Genomic DNA, 26,773 nt, shown 5'->3' with positions numbered 1-26,773 from the left:
TTTTTTTTGGTTTTTTTTTTAAACAGTGTTATATTATGGATTACCAGAGCCATTTTAGTCCAGAAAAACAAGGTTCATTTTTATTTGAAGTGCTACAAAATGAGGTGATATTTCCTGGGTAAATACATTCAGAAGAGAAAGACCACTGTTTCTCATTCATGAACATTGGGCAAGTCCTGGAGCTGGGCAGTAATCCACAGCAATTAGCAACCAATCAGAGGTTAGCCACAGGTACAATGAAAGTAATCATCGTCCAGGTGCAAATTTGCCCAGGGTTTATAAATGACCCTGTTCTCAGGATTGTAACTCCTAGTGGGGCCCCAGTCTAGAACAATTCCCTTCATGTTATCCTTCTTTCTATTGTGAGCCTTTATAATAATCTAAATTATGCTTGCGAAAGTGGGCCCAGGGCGGACCTTAGATGGCCCAGTCCGACACGGCAGTTTCTCAGGCTCTAATTAATGATAAAGCCACGCTGACAACTCTGTCTCTTCTCTTCTTAAATACTTCAACTCCACTGCAGATGGACATCCACTCCATTTAAATCCCAATCACCATGTGAAGTGTTCAGAGGGCCCATACCAGCTACAATTGCTTGCTAATGCTAAGGATTAATTGTGTTTTAGTTGGGATTAAGTACAAGTTACTACTTTTATTATTACAGAGAAAAGGAAATCTGTATGCACAGATGCATGTTTTGTGTATGTGTATGCAGGCTTATGTAGTACAGGCATGGGATCTGTTATCCGGAAACCTGCAGTGGCGTAACTTCGGATGCCAGGGCCCCCCTGCAAAAAATTTTTCAGGGCCCCCTCTGCACAAAATAGTGTGAGAATTTCATGTATAATATCCCCAGAAGTCATAGAAAGATGGCAAAGTCGTAATTTCATATATAAATACCCCAGAACTATAGAAGGATGGTAAAGTGTCAATTTCACAGATCTCTCTGTAAAGGCTATTAGCAAATTTAGGGGCTGTTACTGCAGAAGTAAGACCATGCCCACTTTGAATATAGATAGCAAGGCATCTATTTTAGCTCTTCCTCTAAACCTCTTCCTGAAAAATCTCATTGTTCTGAAAAAAAGCCACTGATGCAATTTCTTTATAATGCCCATAAAATACTTAGCAGAATGGCAACTTCATGTAAAATACCCCCAGAATTCATATCAAGATGGCGCAGTAACAATTCTATGTATAAATACCCCCAGAACTCATAGCAGGACAGCACAGGGATTATTTCATGTATAAACACCCCAAAACTCATAGCAGGATGGCACAGGGATTATTTCATGTATAAACACCCCAAAACTCATAGCAGGATGGCACAGGGATTATTTTATTTATAAATACCCCCAGAATTCATAGCAGGATAATACAAAGGCAATTTCATGTATAAATACCCCAGAACTCATAGTAGGATGTTTTTGCCATATCATTACACACTCACTTTTCCAAATCACTTACTTTTCTGATTAAGACAAATAAGACTTTCACATTGTGTCTCCTTTTCTACCCCATGTACCTTATTTACTTTTTATCATGTGCCTGCTATTTTTTTTACAATTAATGTAACCTTCTCAACACAGTCCCACACATTGATTTTTAGTTTTTCATTTACCTCTGCACTCATATTCTATGTTCTGCTGCCCTTCTCCTCCCAAACTTGTCTTGCCACAATCTGTTATCTGTTTCAAAACGGAGAGGGGGGCGGGGCATGTGACGCTGGCGCATTTCTCTCGCCCTGCTTCTGAGCTACTGGCAAAGATTCACGTGACCTGAGGTCACACACGGGATCAGAGGCCAGGAAAAGCTTTACAGTCTACGAAGAGAAAGCTGCCTAATACAGAATTTACTCTCTGGCTCTGTAGGGTAACGGGATGGCGTGTGACCCAGGTCCGGATTGCCAGCGCCATCCATTGGACCGGGCCCCTAAAACCAGGCGGGCTGTAGCCTAGGGCACCTTGTGGGTAATCTGGCACTGCTGAGGAAGCAGGCCCCGCCGGGCCGCCTGTACCTCCGGGCCCCCCCGCGAATGCGGGGTCTGCTTCCTCGGTAGTTACGCCACTGGAAACCCATTATCCAGAATGCTCAGAAAGACCATCTCCCATTTTATCCAAATAATCCAAATTTTAAAAAATGATTTCCTTTTTCTCTGTAATAATAAAATAGTACCTTGTACAGGTATGGGACCTGTTATCCAGAATGTTTGGGACCTGGGGTTTTCCGAATTACAGATCTTTCCGTGTTTTTAATCTCCATACCTTAAGTCCACTAGAAAATCATGTAAACATTAAATAAACCCAATAGGCTGGTTTTGCTTCCAATAAGAATTAATTATATCTTAGTTTGGATCAAGTACAAGGTACTCTTTTATTATTACAGAGAAAAGGGTATCAATTTTAAAAAAACGAGTTTGCGAATAATGGATCCCTTACCTGTACTTGATCCAAACCAAGATATAATTAATCCTTATTGGAGGCAAAATCAGCCTATTGGATGTATATAACATTTACATGATTTTCTAGTAGACTTAAGATCTGTAATACAGAAAACCCCCAGGTCCCAAACATTCTGGATAACAGGTCCAATACCAGTACAAGATGCTGTTTTATTATTACAGAGAAAAAAGAAATAATTTTTAAAAATGTGGATTATTTGAATAAAATAGAGTCTATGGGAGATGGCCTTTCTGTAATTTGGAGCATACTGGATAACAGATCCCATACCTGTACTATATAAACCTGCATACACAAAAAATCTAGAAAACCCCAGGTCCCGAGCATTCTGAATAACAGGTCCCATACTTGTATTAGATTTTCTTTTACATTTCACATTACAGAACAAAAACTGAGCTAGAAGTTTGAAGGTGTCCGAAATACAACAGTCTGAACCCTGGAACATGTTGTTCTTCACTTATCATTTGCTCAAATAGGCAAATCTGATGGATGTTTCAAAACATTCTGCGCCCGGAGCTTGGCAGCTTATTGAAATGTCATCTGTCTAATTTTATGTAACAAATGAATAGCTGTCAAACAAGATGGAGTTTGAAACGCCCAAAATAAAGTGAAATCTTAACAGAGATACCAGTTTGTTAAAAGTGCTAAGCTTCAGATTTGTTGAAAATGTGTTTCTGGGAAATGATTGAAGACTCTGGGAAGTTTCCCTATTATCTGGAGTTCTGTTAGGACTTGCTTAGCTTGCAGTTTTACTCATCCCTTACCTGCCATTGTCTCTCAGACTGGCTGGATACAACTTTGGTTATCACCTCCTATAGTCCCCGTATTGTGTTCTGATCCACCTAATATAGGGTTATGGCCTAGTACACCAACTAGACATGCTCTGATGATAATTGTAGTGATTACTAGTAAAACAGCAAAGAGAGAACCATTACTAGCATAGGAGATTGCACTCCTGTTTTGGGGGCATGCAATTTTCTATGACATATTAAAGGGGTGGTTCACCTTTACGTTAACTTTTAGTATGTTATAGAATGGTTAATTCTAAGCAACTTTTCAAATGGCCTTCATTTTTATACTTTTTTTTTAAATTATTTGCCTTCTTTTTCTGACTCTATCCAGCTTTCAAACGGGGTCACCGACCCGTCTAAACAACCAGTGCTCTGTAAGGCTGCAAATGTATTGTTATTGCTACTTTTTATTACTCATCTTTCTATTATTCAGGCCTCTCCTATTCATATGCCAGTCTCTTAATCAAATCAGTGCATGGTTGCTAGGGTAATTGGGACCCTAGCAACCAGATTGCTGAAATTTCAAACCGGAGAGCTGCTGATGAAAAAGTTAAATATCTCAAAATAATAAATAATAAAACATGAAACCCAATTGCAGATTGTCTCAGATTATCACTCTCTACATCATACTAAAAATTAAAGGCGAACAACCTCTTTATTCTCCATTGCTTCCTTTGTCTGTGTGCTTTTTCTTTATTGGAATTCTATAAAAGAACTCGCAACTTAGCCACACTTTTCTCGAAATTTCTTCTCTGGCCTTACTCCTTTACCAAATCAGTTAATTTACTTAAAAACAGTTAGAACTGTTCCATTTATTCCTGGAAGGCAACTGACTTAAGCCATTATAATAAAACACTTTCGCATATTGGCTCCTTTAGGTGCTATATAGCAATAATTTAACCCTTAATTGTATTGTCTAATGTACGATATTGACCCATGAAGGAGATAGGACATGCACTGCAAAAATACAGTTATAACCCTTTAGAATATAAAGTAGCCACCTGATATTCAGGGTTCATTGTCCTGGCACGGTTGGGCAGAGCTGGGCTTGCAATAAGGAGTCACTTAATGCTCAGCAGATTTTCATTCTCCCTGGCATCCAGCAACTTGCACAAACCCCATATAAAGCTGTCATACATCTATGAGCCAATCTAGTTCCTCTAGCACACACACACGCACACACACACACACACACACACATATTGGCTTTTGTCTTTGAAGATTAGGGGTTAAACCAAGATATTAACATTCTGTGAAAGTGGTGGGTTGCTCGAGAAAATAATGGAGTCATATCAGCTGAACGGTTTGCGACAGCATCACTCAGAGGTCCTTACCATCTGCAGAGAATCCATTATGAATTAATTCCTATAATTATCTCCTTGGGGCTGCTTTGTTCCACCCCCCCCCCTTTCAAAGTAGCAAAAAAAAGATAATTTTTTTAGGAGGGGGGGGGCAAGAATAAAAAGTTACTATAATAAACCTAGCAAATAAACATTAGTTCATGTTAATGTGTTTCTATGTATTTGACAGTCTGTCCATCCATCCACCTGTCTGCCTAAATCTCTACCTGTCTGTTTGCCCATGTACCTTGCTATTAATGCAGGCAAAGAGAAAGATAGATGATAGATAGATAGAAAGAAAGAAAGATGATAGATAGATAGATAGATAATAGATAAAAAGATAGATAGATAGATAGATAGATAGATAGATAGATAGATAGATAGATAGATAGATAGATGATTAGATAGATAGACAGACAGACAGACAGACAGACGGATGGATCGATGGATTGATAGATAGATAGATAGATAGATAGATAGATAGATAGATAGATAGATAGATAGATAGATAGATAGATAGATAGATAGATAGATAGATATTAATGATAGATGTACTAATGTTTTTATTTCTTTTAACATCACAAGAGGTTAGTCCTTTCTAAAACCGAGTCCTCCCTGTGCCTACGTCTGTCTCCCTCCATCCCTGTTCCATCATGTGTAGAACCAGTGGGGCAGAGGAATGGCAGAAGTGCCTGCGGGGCCCTATCTCAAACTGAGTATATAAATCTGTTTTAGCCTTGAATCCCACGCTTCGCTGCTCGCCCAGCTTGAAATTGCACAAAAGATCCCTACGTGATGTTTCTAGTAATAACGACTAAGTCCAGTTCTGGCATTTTCAGCTTTCAGATATATGATGCTGGGTGAATTTGTAGCCTTTTTTTGGGGTGGCGATGTTAACATCAAACAATAATAGTCAGTAATATATGTTCTCTAACAGATTTATAGATGTATATATGTATATAATATATAAAGATATATATATATATATATATATATATATATATATATATATATATATATATATATAGAGAGAGAGAGAGAGAGAGAGAGAGAGAGAGAGAGAGAGAGAGAGCAAAGACATATTTATATATATACATATATACTAAAATATATATAAATACTGTACATCACATCTTCTTCTTGTAAATCTCAACACAATTGTAAATATCTATATAATAATAGACATGCACCTCATTCACTTTGATAAAGGAGAAAGACGACGCCATTTCTTTTTTCTGACTCCAAAAAAGGCACAATTTGCAGCCAGAAACATCACCTGCCCCATTTGTGCTTAAACCCAATAGAAATGCATGGCTTTCTCCAAAATGAGTGTTTACAGGGCGGGGATTACAGGCTTAATTTTGTGCAGATGAAAAGCAAGGGAGGAGAAGAGAGTATGTGAGCACATATACATGCATTTAATATCCAAGGCTATTGTTATACTAAAATCTATAGTTAGTGTATGAGTTTATGTAGTGTATGTGAGTGTATGGAGGGCTCAGTGTGTGTATGGATAATGGGTTTCATTTGGAGTTGATTGAAATTGATGGACTTTGGTCTTTTTTCAACCTGATTTAACTATGTAAGTACTGTATGTAACTATATAACATGCAACTCAAGTAAGAATGGGGGAGAGGACTTAATGATATGGTACCTTTCATTATACCATGGTTTTGGAAGTATTTATATATTATTTGTGCAAGGCTACTGTATGATATAAAAGGATTGGCACAAGCAATGCCCCAGACATAACCAATCCACATGTCCCCTTGGTGTGAAGGTTTACAAACTACAGTGGCCGTTTTTTCCATTTATCTGGCTGAAAGAGCTAATGTTCCACACTCCTGAACACACACACCCAGGACTATTGTAAAAATGTGCAGGAGGTCTGGAAAGCCCTGGGGAGCCTCTTGCTCACTAAGCAGCCATCAGTGTGTGCTAAAGAGCTCTAAGTATCCCAAATCCCAAGGCACAGCTTTAAATCCACTGCTGTCACAAATTAAAAAAAGACTTGTCATGGCTTCATCCAAAGGCAGAGTGAGGATAATGTAACTATTGACCAATGGGCTGTGTGTGTGTATATATATATATATATATATATATATATATATATATATATATAATTTATTTATATGTATTATATATATATATATATATATATATATATATATATATATATATATATATATGTATGTATGTATTATATAACACATAACATATGTATTGTATAATAACATATTATTATGTGTTATATATAATTATATAATATATATAATAAATAATATAGTATATATGTGTATATATTGCTGCCCTGGTTAATATCAGTCGGTTCTGTTATCCGTGCGAGTCATTATTCATGTGATGCAATTCCCCTATGAGTCATAAGCGATCTGTCGAGGTCTCCCATTGAATGTTTGTGCCCCTGTGAAATCCACTATCTGCCAACCCAGTCGGTAGCCAATAGGTAGGTGGTGGCGAGCGCTCAGGGAGGGAATATTGCGGCTGCCAGTGGAAGTACATTGGAATCTGACAGAAGGAGCAATTTCTTTCAGCACCACGGACAGTTCCAGACACCTGCCCGGCGCTCACCCTTGAGGCTGTTGCTTTTCTCCCGCGCGCTTCTGAGCGCTCCATCTGCTGCTGATTTCTATGCTCCGGTCCCAGGCGTTTTGCAGCCGCCACCTCGCTGTCAGTTTGGCTTCTCACCTCGCTGTCAGTTGGCTTCTCACTTCGGGGCTGTGAGATCAGGCACTCGGATGGCTTCTCCCGGCTCCGGATTTTGGTCCTTTGGGGCTGAAGAAGGGAATAAAGAAGCTGAAAACCCCGGCACAGGTAATGGGAGGAACTGCTCGGATAATTACTTGTCAGTCTAGGGACGCACCAGGGTCAGCGACCCCCTGAATGGGCAATGGCTGGTGGAGTGTAAGCTCTGTATAGTATTGGAGAAGAAGAGACCTACTAAAGCTCAGTCTAAAGAATAGGGAATTATATTGTAACTTTCCATTTTCTGTATATTCGTCCGCTCATGTATAGCTGAACCCAATCACCCCCATTTGTTGTGGCACTCGATTTAACCCACCATATTCTTTATATATTCTCACTAAAGCAACGACAGAACCATAATCGTTGAATACATCGACTATAAAGACGCGTCGCGCTAAATCCGCGCTACTTGCGCATAACACTAGCGCTTTACTGTTTAATATTCCACAGGGCTGCAGCTTCTCTGTCCCGTTTATTCCCCGTGTTATTTCGTTCTTTTGTTCTGTGTTTCAGCCAAGGCATGGTGTCAGGTAGCCCAGAAGTTTACTGGAGGAATCAGCTCGAAATTGTGTAGTGAGTATTGAGCCCACAACGAAATCTTTACATGTGAACTGGAAATACACGTTACACCTGCGCTACGTGAATATGGATTGCACTCAACAATATGGTGGCATTCGCTTACTATTCGTTTACATTATTTTTTTGATTATTGGTTCCAATGTGACCCCCTTTTATTTTATGTTCCCGGCAGCTTTACTCTACGGAGAGGGAGAGAAGTCGTCGGGCCCTGCGGGTAAAGATAAGGAGGAATTGGGCTCAGGAGAGAAGGGAATGGCCTGTAACTGTGACACAAAGGCATGTGACTGCCAGAAGGGACAAGCCAATTACTCCTTATTGTATTCTACAGGTACGGGCCCTCCTCTATGTCTGACACCAACATCTTTATATGCAAATACTACACTGAGCTCAATCCTTATGGTCAAATAATAAAAGTCACATCTATCATTTCTCTATCTATCTATCTGTCTGTCTGTCTGTCTGTCTGTCTGTCTGTCTGTCTATCTATCTATCTATCTATCTATCTATCTATCTATCTATCTATCTATCTATCTATGTGATTCGTTTGTTAATGTTTATCAGTGTATCTGTCTGTCTTTCTGTCTGTCTATTATCTATCTATCTATCTATCTATCTATCTATCTATCTATCTATCTATCTATCTATCTATCTATCTATCTATCTATCTATCTATGTGATTTGTTTGTTTATCAGTGTATCTGTCTGTCTGTCTTTCTATCTGTCTGTCACTCCCTTTATTGCTCTAAAATATATCTATCTATCTATCTATCTATCTATCTATCTATCTATCATCTATCTATCTATCTATCTATCTATCTATCTATTTATCTATCTATCTATCTCTCTATCTATCTCTGTATCATCTATCTATCTATCTATCTATCTATCTATCTATCTATTATCTATCTATCTATCTATCTATCTATCTATCTATCTATCTATCTATCTATTATCTATCTATCTATCTATCTATCTATCTATCTATCTATCTATCTATCTATCTATCTATCATCTATCTATCATCTATCTATCATCTGTCTGCCTGTATATCTAGCTTCTATCATCATAATCTGTCCATATCCCTCTAAAATATATTTATTTATCTATCTATGTATCATCTATTTCTGTCTATATATCAGTTTATCTATCTATCTATCTATCTATCTATCTATCTATCTATCTATCTATCTATCATCATTATCATCTGTCTGTCTGTCTATCTATCATCTATCATCATAGTCTGTCTATATCAATTTATAGCTCTAAAATATATGTATTTATCTATCTATGTATCATCTATTTCTGTCTATATCAGTCTATCTATCTATCATCTATCTGTCTGTCTGTCTTTCTGTCTATTATCTATCTATCTATCTATCTATCTATCTATCTATCTATCTATCTATCTATCTATCTATCTATCTATCTGTCTGTCTGTCTATCTATCTATCTATCTCTATATCTATCTGTCTATCTATCTATATATCTATCTGTCTCTCTATCATTTATATATCTGTGTGTCTGGCTGTTTTTCTGTCTATCCATCTGTTAGAACAAAACAAATTCTTACACCAAGAACACTAATGAAAAATCATCTTCTTGATTTTTTGCCACAATATTTATATGTATGTATGTATGTATGTGTATATTTATATATAAACACATACAGATTTAGTTGAGCTGTTATTATTACTATGAATGGCTTTAACTATGACAAAATTAGTTTTTGAGGACGGACTCTGTCCATATAATGTGTCCCGTTTGGCTACAAATATTTGTTAATCCCACTGAGATGCCTCTTTCTCGGCAGATACAATAAAACAGGAGAGATTAGGGGAAGCGACTACATGGATGATAGATTTGATGCAACGCGTCTTGTTGATTTTATCCGACTTGAAATGTTGCATTCGTTTATCCCGAGCACAGATAAATATGTCAAGGTCTCAAAATCCAAAGGGCGAGTGATATTTAATTCCAAGGGAGCAAATAATAAACTGGCGATTCTGAAATCTTCTGGTTTGAAATATTTTATTTGGTTTTCCCAATAAACCATAAAAATCAATATGATAACAAATAGTATGCAGAATAAGAAGATTAATACAATGACATATTATACAGAATGTATAATTCTGAAATCTTAATACAAGAGCGGCTGTAGATTCACACTTAACGAAAATCGCACTGCGATCTGTGAAAAACGCGCAGCTAGGTTTTTTTTTCCAGTTTTTCTAATTCAAATAATTTTTTAAAAACATGTTTTTCCCTTTCAAATTTTGTTTCGCAGATCTGCTCCCTTCTAAAAATGGGGAAGGGGTAACGATGACTTTCCTGCAAGACGTGATAGACATTTTACTGCAATATGTGGTTCAGACTTTTGACAGGTCCACAAAGGTCATTGATTTCCATTACCCAAATGAACTGCTCCAGGCTTATAACTGGGAGCTCTCGGAACAGCCCCAGTCCCTGGATGGGATCCTGCTGAACTGCAAAACTAGCCTGAAATATGCCATTAAAACTGGTAATTATCTTTCATTCCTTTGTGCCTACCGTGATGCTTGAGTTGGGTGAGGGATCATTAATAGCTTTGTGTTATTCAGATAAGAGTCTGTTTAAATGTATTATTACATGGAAATATATTAGAACATTGTGCCTATGGGTCTATTTTGTCTATGGGTATTTTGGAATGGCATCTATTATCCGGAATATTTGGAACTTGGGGTTTTACTGTCATTTAAATCATTACAATTTAAGTCTACTAAAAAATAAAACAGAAAAAAACCCCAGAAACAATTACAATAGAAATGTTCTGCCACCATTCTGGATTCAGGCAGATTAGTCACCATACAAGGTACTGTTTTTTTGTTTTTTAATTATTATTAGAGGAAAAAGAGAGGGGAAAAAAAAACAAAAAAACTGGGTTATTTGTTTAAAATTGGCTGTATGGGAGATGGACTTCTTATAATACAGAAATGTATTCTTGATATCTGGTTCCTGGATTAGAGATTCCCTTACATTGTGTTACATTTTTTTTTTTTTTAAAAATTGCTGTTATTGGTCCTTTAACAAATGTTGCTATTGCTTTGTTGGTCTGTAACAGTACGACAGCACAGCTTCTGGGCCATTTTCTCTTCTGTATCATGGGCTGTCAGCTAAACCCACACTGTGCATAGTACTATATTATACTGTGTTTCTGCTAATTGTTGCCATAAATCATCCCTGGAATTGAAATTCGGGCTTTTCAGGCCACTCAGGTGGACTGCATATTGATTTATTATCCATGGTGTTTATCTACAGAGAAAACCCTAGCTCTGCCCCAGAATTAAGAGGGGTTGCTGGGAGTTGTAGTTTAACAAAAGCAGAAGGGCTGCAGAGCTGTTCCATTTTCTTGTGTTGTTCGTACTTGAAATGAGTTATTCTGTTGTACCTATAAACTACCTATATGACTGAATAAGCACACTTAAATACAATACTTTAGCTTTGTACTAAAATCCCGGTGTTGCTGGTCTTTTTAGATGCTACTTATATATTTATATATATATATACAGTGGTTCCCCCAGAACACTGCTGTTTCCCTCTGCAGTCCTGTCTTTGCGGTAGAAAGCAACTCCCTGTTATCACATATCAGCCTTTTATAGAAATACCCCAGAAGCAGAATTATCAGTGCCACTTCAATTTCACAGCTCCCTGTCTCTACTGGACAGTGCGTGGTATATTCAACCCTGAATGTAATTTCATTATTCTGTCCAAAAATGAATCTGCATGCACATTGCATGGCACACATTTTACCTCTATATTAGAACTGGCCATAGTATGCTTGTGACAAAATGATAGAACTCTTACAGCTGTGCTTTCATCAATATGCTTGCCTCTCAAAATCCAAAAATGGGCTTGCTGGTCCCACAGTGAGTGTGAAGCTTCTTTGTGCCATGGGATGTCAGTAACAAAGCCTTTCTAGAATGGGAAATTGCCAGTTCCACGGATCATTTCTGGGTTAGAAGCTGTCAACTGTGACCTAGTTCAGCTTCCCCTTGTCTTCCACTTTGTTCATCTACCAGCAGGCTGCTTGCTCCTTTCCCTTAAATGTTCTTAATGACAAAGGGATGCTCCAATTGATGATTAGCTTTCATTTTTATTCAGAAGACATAGATTGTATTTGCTGGTTAATGAGTTGCAGTTCCCGTCTTTCTTTGCATTGCCATTTAGTTATAATTGAGTATGAAAGTCAACATTTTCATCAATAAAATACAATTCACATAAAGCTTAAGGACTCATTATAGATACAGTATATACTACAGTATATATATATATATATATATATATAAATATATATATATATATATATATATATATATATATATATATATATATATATATATATATATATACACACACACACACACAGGACCTGGGGTTTACTGGATAAAGGATCTCTCTGTAATTTTATTCTTCATACCTAAACATTAAATAAACCCAATAGGCTGGTTTTGCTCCAATAAGGATTAATTATATCTTAGTCGGGATCATATACAAACTACTTTTATTTTTACAGAAAGGATTACAGGTATGGGATACATTATCCAGAATCCCTTTATACAGAAAGCTCAGAATTATAAAAAGGCTTTCTCCCATAGAGTCCATTTTATCCAAATAATCCACATTTTTAAAAATGATTTCCTTTTTCTCTGTTATAATAAAGCAGCACCTTGTACTTGATCTCAACTAAGGTACAGTATAATTAATTCTTCTTAGGAGAAAAAACAGCCTCTTGGGTTTATTTAATGGTTACATTATTTTCTAGTAGACTTTAGGTATGACGGTCCAAATTACAGAAAACTCTAGGTCCTGAGCATTCTGGTCCCATACCTGTATTTGGATAAAATGGAGTCTATGGGAGATGGCATTTACATTATCCGGAGCTTTCTGGGTATCGGGTTTCTGGATAACAGATCCCATACTATGTATCATATTTATATATATATATATATATATATATATATATATATATATATATGCTTTAATATGATACAATTATGGCATGGTTTGTAGGTCACAGTGTCCTTCAGAGATTAAAATGGGGCTTAGATACCAAGCTCTTATATTTATGGGTGTTTTTATCATATCATTGGAACCTGTGGCACAGTGTCAGTGCTGGTTCTGCTTAGGAATAATCCATCTGCATGGAGGGGCAATGTGTTCAAAGAAGTGCAACAGACATGAAGCCATATAGTAAAGGCAGGTATAGGACTCTCAGTTCCCTCTAAGGGTAAAACATCCAGGAATATGACTCTTCTGGTAAGTGTAGCTGCAGGAGATACATAATCGGTGCTCATCTTCAACCAAATGTATTTCTGCTAGCCCTTACTGCAATTTAGAAAGTAACTGATATAAAACTGCAGGAGCATAGGTAATATATACACGTATCCTATAATATGGCAGGTGGTACATTTACTCTCTACATCAATTTAATTTGCTGATTGTTGGGGGGGGAAGGAACGATCAGAGATGATATGAAATAGGCAGTGGAGGTACAGGTATGGGACCTGTTATCCAGAATGCTCGGGACCTGGGGTTTTCCGGATAATGGATCTTTCCATAATTTGGGTCTTCATGCCTTAAGTTTACTAGAAATTCATTTAAACATTAATTAAACCCAATAGGCTGGTTTTGTTTCCAATAAGGATTAATTACATCTTAGTTGGGATCAAGTACAAGCTACTGTTTTATTATTACAGAGAAAAAGGAAATCATTTTTAAAAATTTGGATTATTTGGATAAAATGGAGTCTATGGGAGACAGCCATTCCGTAATTCAGAGCTTTCTGGATATTGGGTTTCCGGATAAGGGATCCTACACCTGTAATATATTGATCAAACCTCTTGCAATAGTCTAATTCCATTTCATTGGAAAGAGTTTGGGAAAGAAACAGTTTAAATGACTAATGAAATGATAATTTCATACCAAGGCACCATGAAACAAAGAGTCACTGATTTTAGGATTCAGACCCAGGTCTCTGGATGAAGAGCAGTTGTCACAGCTATAAATCTGCACCGGTGTAACATTCATTCTCTCAGCTTTGCTCTGGTCTTGTGACATCACAAGGAAGGTACCCTAGGGGAATCCCATCCGATTATGATGACCTAATCAATGGGAATCCCCATGTGACACCCTTTCATGACGTTGTAGAATGTGGATAAAGTCTACACATTTCAGCACAGTATCACACACCATTTCCGGGCGACTTGTATAGGACTTGAAGTTGGAGTTGTGACCAAAACCTTGAAATTGGATTTTTTTTTTAAATAAAAAGTGATTCTGTATGTAGTCCTGTTGGGCAGAGAGCAGAGTGCTATGCTTCAGTACTTCTTTAATATCAGCACTGGGCCATCAGCAAATTGGAGTTATTGGAACATTGGAATGTCTCTCAAAAACAAAGAACATTTTCCTGGGAATAGTCATATAGAAAAAAGAATGTACTCCTATAGCTTTTAAGAAACAACACTATAAACGTATACATATACAATAAATGGGATTATGGAGATACACCTTAAATGGCATAGAGATTCATTTTTGGGGCAAACCAAATAGAGTAAAGTTGTTGTTCACCTTCCAAACACTTTTTTCAGTTCAGTTGTTTTTCAGATTGTTCACCAGAACTTTTTTTTTTGACTGCTTTCCATTTTTTTTACTGTTTTTCTAAATTGAATTTTTCTGTCTCTGGGGTTGATAGTTGATACATTTCTCAGCAGCATCTCTTGAGTATTAGCAACTATTGTATCAATTCCAAGGGGCAGATTTATCAAAGGTTGAGGTGAATTTTTAAATTAAAAAAATTAGAATTTCTAACTATTTTTTGTGTACTTCAACTAGGGAATAGTCCACTTTCGATTCAAATTTGAAAAAAATTAGAAAATGAAAATATCGAAATTTATCATGTACTGCCTCTTTAAAAATTCGACTTTGACCATTCGCCATCTAAAACCTGTGAATTGCTGGTTTAGCCTATGGTCGACTTCCTAGAACCTATTTGGAGTCAATTGGTGGAGTTTGAAAAATCAACGTTTTTTGGGGGGAAAAACTTCAAATCGAATGCGATATTCATTCAATTCGTACAATTCGAATTTGGATGAATACGGAACTATACAATCGAAAACAAACCTATTCGACCCAAAAAAAACTCTGACTTAATTTCGGTTGGTCTTTTTGAATTTGAAAATTTGACCCTTGATAAATATGCCCCTATGGGTAAAGGGCACATCTGGAGAATCGCCTCTTCTTTGGGGTGACTAATCTCCCCGAACTGCTTCCCTGTGTCTTCCGTCTGCTTCAATGAAAAAACGCCTGCACCAATGCACTCACGGCATTCGATTTCCGAATTTGCCCGAAGTTTACTCGTGAGGAAACTTCGGGCGACTTCGGAAATCGAAGGTGTGTCCTTACCATAACAGCTGCCTTTAATGAAACCCAGAGATTCTGCTCAGCAGGGACAAACATACGAAATGTATCAACTAAATGTATCAATTTAGAACAGTTTACAAAGTCGATGACCCCCCCTCCCCAAAGCTGCTTTAGACAGACATAAATAGGTAAAAATTTAACTTTAAACTTTAATATTAACAAAATGGTCACAAATAGAAAAATGACGGTAATAGAAAAAAGTCTTTTATTTCTGGTGAATTATCTGAAACCAACTGAAATGAAAAAAGTAGTGAACAACCCCTTTAAAGAAAACCTGAAATAAAGGTAAAAATATTAGGGATGCTCTGAATCCACTATTTTGGATTCGGTCGAACCCCCGAATCCTTCGCAAAAGATTTGGCTGAATACCGAACCTAAATTAATTTGCATATGCAAATATGGAGTGGGAAGGGGAAAACATTTTTTACTTTTACTTCCTTGTTTTGTGACAAAAAGTTATGTGATTTCCCTCCCCGCCCCTAATTTGCATATGCAAATTAGGATTCGGAATTGGTTCAGCCAGGCAGAAGGATTCGGCCGAATCTGAATCCTGCTAAAAAAGGCCAAATCCTAGACTGAATCCTGAATTTGGTGCATCCCTAAAAAAAAGTTGCACAACTTGGCGCTTGCTTGTAACTGGAGTGCCCCCTATTGTATGGCCAGGGTGAGGACAAAATGGGAAAATTGAATTTACTGAAGCAAGAAGTGTCCTGATGATTTCGTGCTCATGTCTATCACTCCTGTCACACTGGCTGAGAAGCATCATGAGATTCTTCCTGCTTCACTAAAATGAGCTTCTGCTTTCTGCCTGGCCGTTTCCCGCAACCAAACAGGAGGGGGCACTCTGATTACATTTTTTGTAAATATTTGTTAAAAATTAGTAATATCATGAAATCTAAAAAAAAATTAAAATGGCGAATGTAAATTGCTTAGAAAACACTTTTACATTAAAGGGTGGTTCACCTGTAAGCTAACGAATGGCATACTTTTCAATTGGTCTTCATTTTTTATTTTTTTCTAGTTTTTAAATTATTTGCTTTCTAATTCTGACCAGCTTCTTTCCTGGAAAGCTACTAAAAATGAAGACCAAGAAGTTTGGGAACCTTTTTTGAGGCTACAGTTTTATAGTTAAATTTTATTACTTATCTTTCTATTCAGGCCTCAACTATTCACAAAACAGTCTCTTATTCAAACCACTCCCTGGTTGCTAAGGTCATTTGTACCCTAGAAACCATATAGCGGATGAAATTCCAGAATGGAGAGCTGCTGAACAAAACTTGAAATTATTAAAAAAAAAACACAAATAATAAAAAATTAAAACCAAATGCAAATTGTCTCGGAATATCACTCGCTATATCATACCAAAAGTTAACTCAAAGGTGAACATCCCAGTGTTGGGGTGGTCTGACACATAGCGATAAAACGTGGGGAGGGGTTGGGTTACGAGTCCTACAATGGCAATATTTTGCAGGTTAGGGTTGGGCGCAGGTTAAACTTTGTGGGTTAGGGTCGGTCAAGTTTTTCCTTACCTGCACATAAATAATGCAGATCTGTCAAACACGGGATTAGTTAGTAAATCTGCCAGTAATTCACTGGAACAAGAGCACGGTTATGTTTTGCCTTATCCTTACTATACTGTCCCTGTACTGAGTCCTGCATCGCTGTCTATGATCCCAGCTGGCTCCATTGCAAAACATGTCATAATTAGTGATGAATTAGATGCGAATTTGTGGCAAATTTCCGTATTTCGCCGCCATAGAATAAATTCGCAAAAATTTGCTGCCATCAAAAAAATGTGGACGTGCGTCAGAAAAGTCACTCGCATCAAAACCGTTGCATCAACATTATTTGCACGCCCATTGACTTTAACGCCATCGTCAAAATTGACACGAGCGTTAAAATTGGCAGTTCGCGAATTTCGCGGGAGACTCACAAATTTTTCGGCAAAGCAGAACAGGACAAATTCGCCCATCATTAGTCATAATCTCTATACCCAATGAGGAAGACTTTTATGTCAGCCATTATACCTTTCATATTTCATCTTTTGTAGCCGTTATATCAAACCTTATCTAGATGGTCGGTTCATACCTTTCCCTTGCGGGATCAAAATATGTTATTTTATTTATATTTTTTAGCCAGACAAACCTTAAAAAACCTCAAAACCCAATTCGCAGGCCTTTTCCCTTAACTGGAAATAATCCAACCTGCTCATTCTAGTAAATGGCACAGAAAATTGCATCTGGCTGAAAGCTTTTTCCTCGGCACATGTGCAGGAGGATGATAACGGCGCCTGTAGACTGGCAAGTGATGTACTGCATTGATGTTCTTTGTGCGCTCTTTCCCCCCACCCCAAACCATCTTGTAGGGTTGTAGCTACAAATAAAATATGCCGTACAAATGCATCTATATGGAGTTTGCACATTTGCTTCTGGCAGCGAACCCCCAACCGACTCATTGGCTATAACATTCTGACTCATGAATAATGAGTCATTTATATTCATAGTTCTAATTGCCTCCAGTCAGCTCCATAACTGCAAGTCAAATCTCGGAACAGGAGAGTTAACAGATTAAATGGGTCTGGGAATGAAATCATCTGTTCGGAGGGGGGCTCATACATCATTTGCATGGCATTAATACTGATTTTTAACTGTGTTTATTTAGAATCACAATTGGCTATTTATAATGGGGTTGGGGGGGGTTTGTGGATTAAGTGACAACTTCTAGTGTTTCTTATGGTAGTTCAGCTTTAGAACTAACTAAATAGTCTGGATCTGATTTCTTGTATTTATTTAGCCCTGCTTTTATATTCATCATTCATCAGTGGGGCTGGATACCCTCTATGTACATTAGGAAAGCACTGAATTCAGGGTTCAGTTTGGGATTCGGCCAGGATTTGGCCTTTCTTAGCAGGATTTGGGCAAAACAAATCCGAATCCTAATTTGCATATGCAAATTAGGGGCAGGGATGGAAATCGCGGGACTTTTTGTCATAAAACAAGGAAGTAAAAAATGTTTCCCCTTCCCATCCCTAATTTACATATGCAAATGAGGATTTGGTTCGGTATTCGGCCAAATCTTTCGCAAAGGATTCGGGGGTTCGCCAGAATCCAAAAAATTGGATTTGGTGCATCCCTAATGTACATGGAATGGGTGACACATACCTGAATAGTATTTGGATATGGATAAAGATGGGGCCATTATCATCTGGGACTGGAGTAATGAGTTCTATGAGGTTGACTCGTTTGTTTTATCAAGGGCCATTCATGCATTTCTGCTCCCGGGCAGGCACAACCATAGATATGGGCCCTCTGTGGTGCTGACAAAGGGTCCGCTGTACTGTTATAGAAGGGGGACCTCAGTACACAAAACATCTCATGATACAGAACAGAAACAGCAGCCTTACTGGTTTCATTTCTATGATGCCATTGCTACTGTCGGCTATAAATAACATTAAGATTGCTTGGTCCAGGGCCAAGAGTATGTTATAGTTCCTACCCTGATGTATAGGTGACTATGGGGCATATTTATTAACATTAGACACAAACATCATAGCAACCAATCAGATCTTTGTTTTTGTTTTCTAACTTGTAGGTGACTGCTCAAATCTAATTGTTGATTGGTTGCAACATCACTTGGGATGTTTGTCTCCAATGTTAATAAATACACCCTCTAATGACAGTACAGTGGCTGAGTGTGACTGTCCCCAGGCCCGCTCCCCAATAGGGCCCACTATAGTCACAGCAGAGTGTTACAGGGAGGCCCTAAAGTGAGATTGTGCGTTGGCATTTTGGGCTTGGGTGCAGTTTTTACCACTGGAACAGTATAAATGTTTTGTACAGTCCATATCCATGTTACTGCCTGTTTATGGAGCAGCTATAAAATTCACTATAAACTTCGTCCTATGGAAAAGAGGCACTTTCTAAATGTAAATCAATGAAAATGTCCATATCAGGTTACTCTACCCAGCCTAAAATATGTGTATTTTATAATACTGTATCCTGTATTTTTCACTTCTTAGGGCATCCTAGATATTTCAACCAGCTATCAACTGGGCTTGACATGGTTGGATTAGCTGCAGACTGGTTGACATCAACTGCAAATACAAACATGTAAGTACTTTGGCTTTCTACTTACTCTATACAGTATGAATTTAGTCTGTTATTAACCTTGCTCTCCAGAAACCTCAGCTTGCTCTGATGGTACTATGCTGGAAGGTGTAGGTCAGCTGAACAGACATCTGTTACATTCCACTTTTTTGGGCTTTATGTTCTTAGGGTAATTTTTTTTAAGGAAATTCCCTATAAATGAATTATGTACAGCTAACACTGAGGGCCTACATTTAATGGAGATGAACAACAGGAGACATTTAGATATTTAGCTGTGTATTGTTCTCCTTCTCTAAATTAAAGGACCACACTTTTTCTCTTCCATTTGCTCAGTCAGATATTAAGCATGCAATGAAGAAACTTCTTTTAAAGAAACACATGCATATAAACTTATTATTGTGAAAGGTATAAAGCAAAGGCTTTTATCAAAACAAATTTTGTTGGAAAGGCCATCAACACTGGTATTAATTGTTATTATCAACTGGAATGTGCTGCTTGTATCCAGATCCATAACCTGGGGGAGCATCTGTGTCTAACTGTCCATCAACCTTTATTCCTTTAGTATATCAGGTATAATTTAGATATGATTTGCAATAAAAAAACAGCAACCAAAATAAAAAAAAGTCCTTCCATCACTTTCCAGTTCTGTACTGGCCCGGGCTGCTTCATCATTCTTCAGGAGTCAAACCATTTCTCAGGGTTTTATTCCTCACATTTAAGTCTCTGTGGCTACATTTTTTGCAAGCCCTTCCAATCATTGTCTAGAAAGAGGCAACTGATAAGGATGAAACTGTGGATTCCTCCCTCAAAAGAAGACATCAAGCCCCCCATTCTGTCTCAATGTCCTGTTTGCTTATATGGACCCCAAATAATGAAATCCTTTAGCAGTGCACCATGTGGCTATAAAATTGATGAGCCCTTTCTCATTGAAGGTCTTTGTAATTTTCAACTATCTTTAAAGATGACGATGATGATCTACTTCCTTTGATGCTTGGGTAAACCTTCCATGTAGCTTAGAATATTTTATGTTTGAGCAAAGAGCCACAAATGGAGCAAATGCCATTCCTTTCCATTGGATGATACTGTATGTTATGCTGTGAATGTTCCCTTCTCCTCTGACCTCTTCCTGTGCTTGACAACGACTTTATCTACCACCTGCCTTCACCATTTAGATTTAACATAGCTTTGGATCAGTAATCTGCTGAAAGATTAAATTTACACCAATCAAGAGCTGACCACAGGAGATGACATGACATAAAAACCAAAAATCTTTTTCTCTCTCTCTTTCTCTCTCTCTCTCTCTATATATATTTAATTTATTTTTAATACTGATGTGAAGACCCAGACTGGCCATCCCAATACAAGAGAGGCTGTTTTAAGGAGCCATAAACAGTCATTTAGACCTCTGTGTAGTTGAATGGCCAGGGCATATTTTGAATCTCCATCTTTGATTGATAACATAGACAACGTAGGGGAGTCTCCAACAGCTGCACTACCTAGGCTCCAGAAGAACATATAGTCCATCCTTGGAACATATATATTGACATTTGGCAATGAGGTTGGAATCTATGATTTAGACTGTAGTTAGGGCAGCCAAAGCCCAAGTAAAGAAAGGACACTGAGCCAAACAAATGCTCTATGGCTATGGTTGGCTGTGAGTTTGCTTCCTTGATTGTAACTATGGCTAAATGGGTGATGGAGCAGTGTTTTTATATATTCATAACTTTATTATGAGCAAAGAGGCTACTAAACAAACTGCTGTACCCCAAAGGGGGCTTCAAACAAAAGGTCTGAAACCCCTGTAGTAAAGCAATGCTTGGAGGGAGCAGAAATATATAAGGGTCAAGAGGGGAGCTGTAATCAAAATTGAAATGCTTTAGTGGCCTGTCAGGTTCATATTTTCCCATACCAAAGTATTATATGTGATAATGTGCTTCTGCCTGAAATTTACTACTGATAATAAAAGTCAGTGCAAGATTCATCACTGTATTTCATAGGTTTAGGATCTAGTTGGAAAATCCACCCACTATATAATTTATTGAATGGAATTCATTATCCTTTGTGTTATAACCATAAATTCTCTGTTTTATATGATTCCAGCAGTGGTATATAGAAAAGATTGCATTCTGATAACCAGTACTTTGCCCGCTAATCAATACTTTACAATGGTACGCTCCAGTTGTGTATTGATTGGCTGTGTATTATTCCCTAAAATAAGAACTTGCTGTTACAGTGTGCAGATATATGCACTATGAGTTAATGAACTATGAACTATGGACTGTAAATGTAAAAGGTATGGCATTAGTCTCTAGTATTGGGTCAGTAGTAATAGGCTTCTACTAATTATAATGCATATTTAAAAAAAGACGACTGAGTGAGACTGCTGGTCCTTGGTGGTCTAAAGCAGTGGAAAAGGGGCCCAACCTGAAGGACAAATAGAGTTTGGGGATGGTCTAATAATTCCTAGAGGACAAGGGGTTTAAACCCAAAATGTCTAAAGACCCCTGCCCTAGGACCATACCATTATGGTAGTTTCTGATAACTTTATTAAAATGTATTCTATAATATACTAAAAGTTAACTTAAAGGTGAACTGCCCCTTTAAAAATTGTCACATTTTTATGTATGTGTAATATAAAAAAAAAGAAGGATCCACACTCGCAGGTCTTTTTAGAAAAGTATAAAAATTTTTTATCATTAACACAAGACTGACGTTTCGGCCTACCCTAAGGCCTTTCTCTCTTTGAGAAAAGCCTAAGAGTAGGCTGAAATGTCAGGCTTTTGTTAATAATAATTTTTTTTTTAAATGTTTCTAAAAATACGTGTGAGTGCAGATCCTTCTCAAGTGTTTTATACAATATATATACAGGTAAGGGACCTGTTATCCAGAATGCTTGGGACCTGGGGGTTTCCGGATAATGGATCTTTCCGTAATTTGGGTATTCATGCCTTATATCTACTAGAAATTCATTTAAACATTAAATAAACCCAATAAGCTGGTTTTACTTCCAATAAGGGTTAATTATATCTTAGTTGGCTGTTATTATTACAGAGAAACAGTTTTTAAAAATTTGGATTATTTGGATAAAATGAAGTCTATGGGAGACAGCCATTCCGTAATTCGGAGCTCTCTGGATATCGGGTTTCCGGATAAGGGATCCTATACCTGTATATATATATATATATATATACACACACACTTTCCCTTGTTTGTTATATATATATATATATATATATATATATATATATATATATATATATATATATATATATATATATATACATTTACATATTGCCATTTCGCTTTGAGTATTGTACTTGCTTATAGTGAAGTTTTCTCTCGTATTTCAGGTTTACCTATGAAATTGCACCTGTTTTTGTACTTTTGGAATATGTTACATTAAAGAAAATGAGAGAGATGATTGGATGGCCCGGAGGAAGTGGCGATGGCATATTCTCACCTGGTAAATATGTTTGTCTTTTCTACAATGTACAACTGTCGCTATTACTTACTGGCACTTTTGGGGGGTTTCTCTTATCTGCATATTTATTTGTTTCAATATGGCGCCTAATCAAAAAAAAAATGCCTTAGGAATCTTATTGTAGGATTCTTTTTGACAATCCATAAACCTGATTTATATGGATATGTTTGTAGCTTAAAGCAATGTACAGAGTGCTTCATTCCTACATTGTGCGGTGTGGGGAATATAATCAGATAAGACATTTGCCTTGCAGTTCTAAGCGTACCCAGTGAGAGGAGAATGCAGCATTTGTAGGCTCTGTGTCCGTTGGACGGCAATTGCTGTATTTAAATGGCTAGAATTATAAACAGAATTACAAATCAATAGCATGCCGAGGAAGTTTCTGTGTGCCGCGCAGAGATTAGAGGATTCAATTAATTACTGTGATTAGAAAGCTCCAGTTCTTTACATTGCTCCTATCAGATAATTTATCTCTTTTAGCCCCTTTTGTTACTCTTTTCAGGCTCCAACGCTATTAAATCTACAAATTACTTCCCCTTGTATGTTGGGAATCTATTAAAGGCAGCTGTTTTTCTCAGTCCCCCAAAAATATGAAAGACACCAAGCTTCAGTTAAGTCTCATGAAAGAGGGAAATGGCTGCTTTGACCTTGTAAAATGATTGTGCATTTTTCTTGTTAAAGGGGATCTGATGGCAGAAATAAATTGCCCCTATTGTGCTAATGTAGGGCAAAAAAGACACTTTTCATTATACTTTTTTTCTGCACCAAATACAACGCTCAGTTTTGCATTATGTTACAAAACAGATGATTTTTAATATTAAAAATAATATTAAGGTATGGGATCCCTTATCTGGAAACCTGTTTTCCAGAAAGCTTCGGATTACGGGAAGGCCATCTCCCATAGACTCCATTTCAATCAAATAATTCAGATTTTTTTTAATTTTCTTTTTCTCTGTAATAATAAAACCCAACAAAGATATAAGATATAATTTATCCTTATTGGAGTAAAAAGAATCCTGTTCGGTTTATTTAATATTTAAATGATTTTTACTAGACTTAACATATGGATAGCCAAATTATGGAAAGTAAAGAGGTTAAAGGGGACATGTCACCCAGACATAAAGAGCTTTATAATAAAAGTCCTTTTCAAATTAAATATGAAACATAATTTTTTTTTTTTTTTTTTTTTTTTTTTAATAAAAATATACATACAGGTTATAAATCCATTTAATACTCTGAGCTGTCAGTCATATATTGCTTGCCCCTCCTCTAGGCCTTAGGCTATTTGACTATCTATTCTGCACTTCCTAGATGTCATTGCACTACATTCCTACTTCCTCTCCATCTAATTCTATAGCCAAAGTATGGGCATCAGGTCCCCCATTCTGTGGCATAAACAAGAGTTTGGCATGATGCAAAGCGTTTCTTAATAAATTGTACTTGCCAGCTTGATGTGATTGTGAATTCCAAGGCTATAAGCAAGTAAAATTTAAATAAAGAAAAAGAATATTCAATTTTACATCATAGTTTAAAATTAAATATAGCCTTTTATAAATATTCCCCTAAATGTGCGCCACTTGTAGGTGGCTATACCCTCACAGTCATCTATGCTGATCCTTACTGGTTTTCTATCGAGGGCATTACCCTAAGTTTAACTGTTATTAGTAGCCCTAGCAAATACATAGTGAACATGCCAGATTTCCTACACTGAAAAATGGGTCCTACCATTGCATTGTAAAGTTCTCTTGAATGCAGTGGTTGGCAGCACTGTTATCTTTAAGGGAAGATTTCAGGCAGATTAGTCGCCTGGCGACTAATCGCCGCGTCTAATCTCCCTGAATGGCTTGCTGGTATCTTGCAACCGCTAGAACTAAAGTCGCCTGCGCCTATTCACACACGGCGATATGTTTTTCAAAGTCGCTCGAAATTGCCTTGTCGCCTGCGCCTATTCACACGCGGCGACACGTTTTTCAAAGTCGCTCAAAATTGCCTCGTGAGGCAATTTCGAGCGACTTTCAAAAACGTATCGCCGCGTGTGAATAGGCTCAGGCGACTTTAGCGCTAGCGGTTGCGAGATACCAGCAAGCCATTCAGGGAGATTAGTCGCCTCAAAGACGCGGCGTTTAGTCACCAGCCGACCAATCTCCCTGAATCTTCCCGTGTGGCCCTGGCCTAAGGGTCAGGGGGAAGCATTTAAAGTAGGCCGTGCCTTCCAATGCCATAGTGTAAAATTGGAGGAAGCTGTAAACTACAATATTAAAGGAGCAGTTCACCATATAATTAATATTTAGAGCTAGACAGTTGTAGCAGTCAGATAATTTGCAGTTAGTCTGTTTATATATGCAGTGTCGGACTGGGCTGGCGGGACACCGGGAAAAAAACAGGTCGGCCCAGACCTGCTGGCCCAGTCGGCCCAGACCTGCTGCCCCATAAAGATATAAACCTGTTTGCCGTGTTCTCACATGCCCATGCACGGCGGGCCAGGGAATCGGGGGCTGGGAGGGGGCCCCCCGGTGACTGCAGGAGGGCCCTTTGTTTGCAGCCCCAGCAGGCCCCCAAGGCTCCAGTCCAACCCTGTATATTTGTTGTTCTGTTAGGAAATTGAATCTGTTATCTATATGCTAGGGCGTACTTGGCTCACTTACCCTAGCACCCAGCCAGTAACTTGGAAGCTAGAATGTTGAAGAATTTAAAATATCACGTAATAATAAAACTGAATACTTATTCAATCTGGTTTATGGTTGCCAGGGTCAGTAACCCTGGAGACAGACAGAACAGGAATGACAATAATCATTACTGTTATAGATAGTCTGAAACTTTAGGCTGGTGTAGTACGTTTAGCATATAACATATGGCATTTCTACCAATGTTTGTTCTTAGGGTTTCATTCTCCTTTAAAAGAGAAATAGTTTAGAAATGTGAAATGTTTTTCATTTCTGTACCAGTTAAAGGCCAGTACTGCCCTTTAGAAGGGAATATCTGTGCCTCTGAAAATGCTGCAGGGTTATTTTTTTGCTGATTTACAGCACATCACTTTGGGATGCTGTCAGTTACCAGAGGGACTGACACACAATTATACAATTATACATAACGGAAGCTCAGAAACCAGTGCCATTTGCATCAGAATTTAATAATCAGCCCTGTAGCATCAGCTTCTATAAAAGGCAAATCTTATTTTCTTGCCATATTCCTTAGTATTACCAAAATGCCCAGGTTGCAGAATGTTGATGACTTGGAAAGAGAGGCAAAATTGTTTGTTTGTTTGTTTTTGGCTGATATACCTCTAGAAGCAATCATAGCTGCTCCCAACCATATATTGTATATAAATAGATATGCAGATAAACAAGGCTTCCTTTTCAGAATGACCAATGCTAATTTGTTCTACATTCAATGAATGCTTTCTATGAAAAATAAAGTGAATGTACAGTCGGCTCAATAAACCATAAAATGTATAATAATGGGGTTAAAGAGGATGTAGACACATAGATGTATGTACAGGTATGGGACCTGTTATCCAGAATGCTTGGGACCTGCCGTTTTCCAAATAATGGATCTTTCCATAATTTGAATCTTCACACCTTAAGTCTACTAGGAAACCATGGAAACATTAAATAAGCCTCCAATAGAGATTAATTGTATTTTAGTTGGGATCAAGTACAAGCTACTGTTTTATTATTACAGAGAAAAAGGAAATCATTTTTAAAAACTTCAATAATTTGGATAAAATGGAGTCTATGGGAGACGGCCTTTTGGATAACGGGTTTCCAGATAACGAATTCCATACCTGTATGCATAATGTATA

At 37.5% G+C, this 26,773-nt stretch overlaps 1 protein-coding gene across 2 annotated transcripts in view; it reads left to right on the top strand.

Moving 5' to 3' along the window:
* Positions 1-6,916: 6,916 nt before the first annotated feature.
* The window catches only part of gad2.L (glutamate decarboxylase 2 L homeolog), a 56,451-nt gene continuing 36,594 nt past the window's right edge, over positions 6,917-26,773 (top strand). The window contains exons 1-7 of one of the 2 annotated variants that reach the window (XM_041565851.1): positions 6,917-7,051; positions 7,140-7,419; positions 7,864-7,923; positions 8,102-8,257; positions 10,214-10,447; positions 19,403-19,493; positions 22,841-22,953. In XM_041565851.1, the coding sequence (XP_041421785.1) occupies positions 7,344-7,419; positions 7,864-7,923; positions 8,102-8,257; positions 10,214-10,447; positions 19,403-19,493; positions 22,841-22,953 (730 nt within the window). In that variant the 5' untranslated portion in view covers positions 6,917-7,051; positions 7,140-7,343. Of the gene's footprint in view, positions 7,420-7,863; positions 7,924-8,101; positions 8,258-10,213; positions 10,448-19,402; positions 19,494-22,840; positions 22,954-26,773 lie in introns of both variants that reach the window. The other variant, XM_041565850.1, reaches the window with a different exon arrangement.

The sequence above is a fragment of the Xenopus laevis genome, chromosome 6L, assembly GCF_017654675.1.
Source record: "Xenopus laevis strain J_2021 chromosome 6L, Xenopus_laevis_v10.1, whole genome shotgun sequence".
NCBI classification, from domain to species: Eukaryota; Metazoa; Chordata; class Amphibia; order Anura; family Pipidae; genus Xenopus; species Xenopus laevis.
The sequence above is the reverse complement of the archived record's forward strand: the minus strand, read 5'-3'. Positions and strand labels throughout refer to the sequence as shown.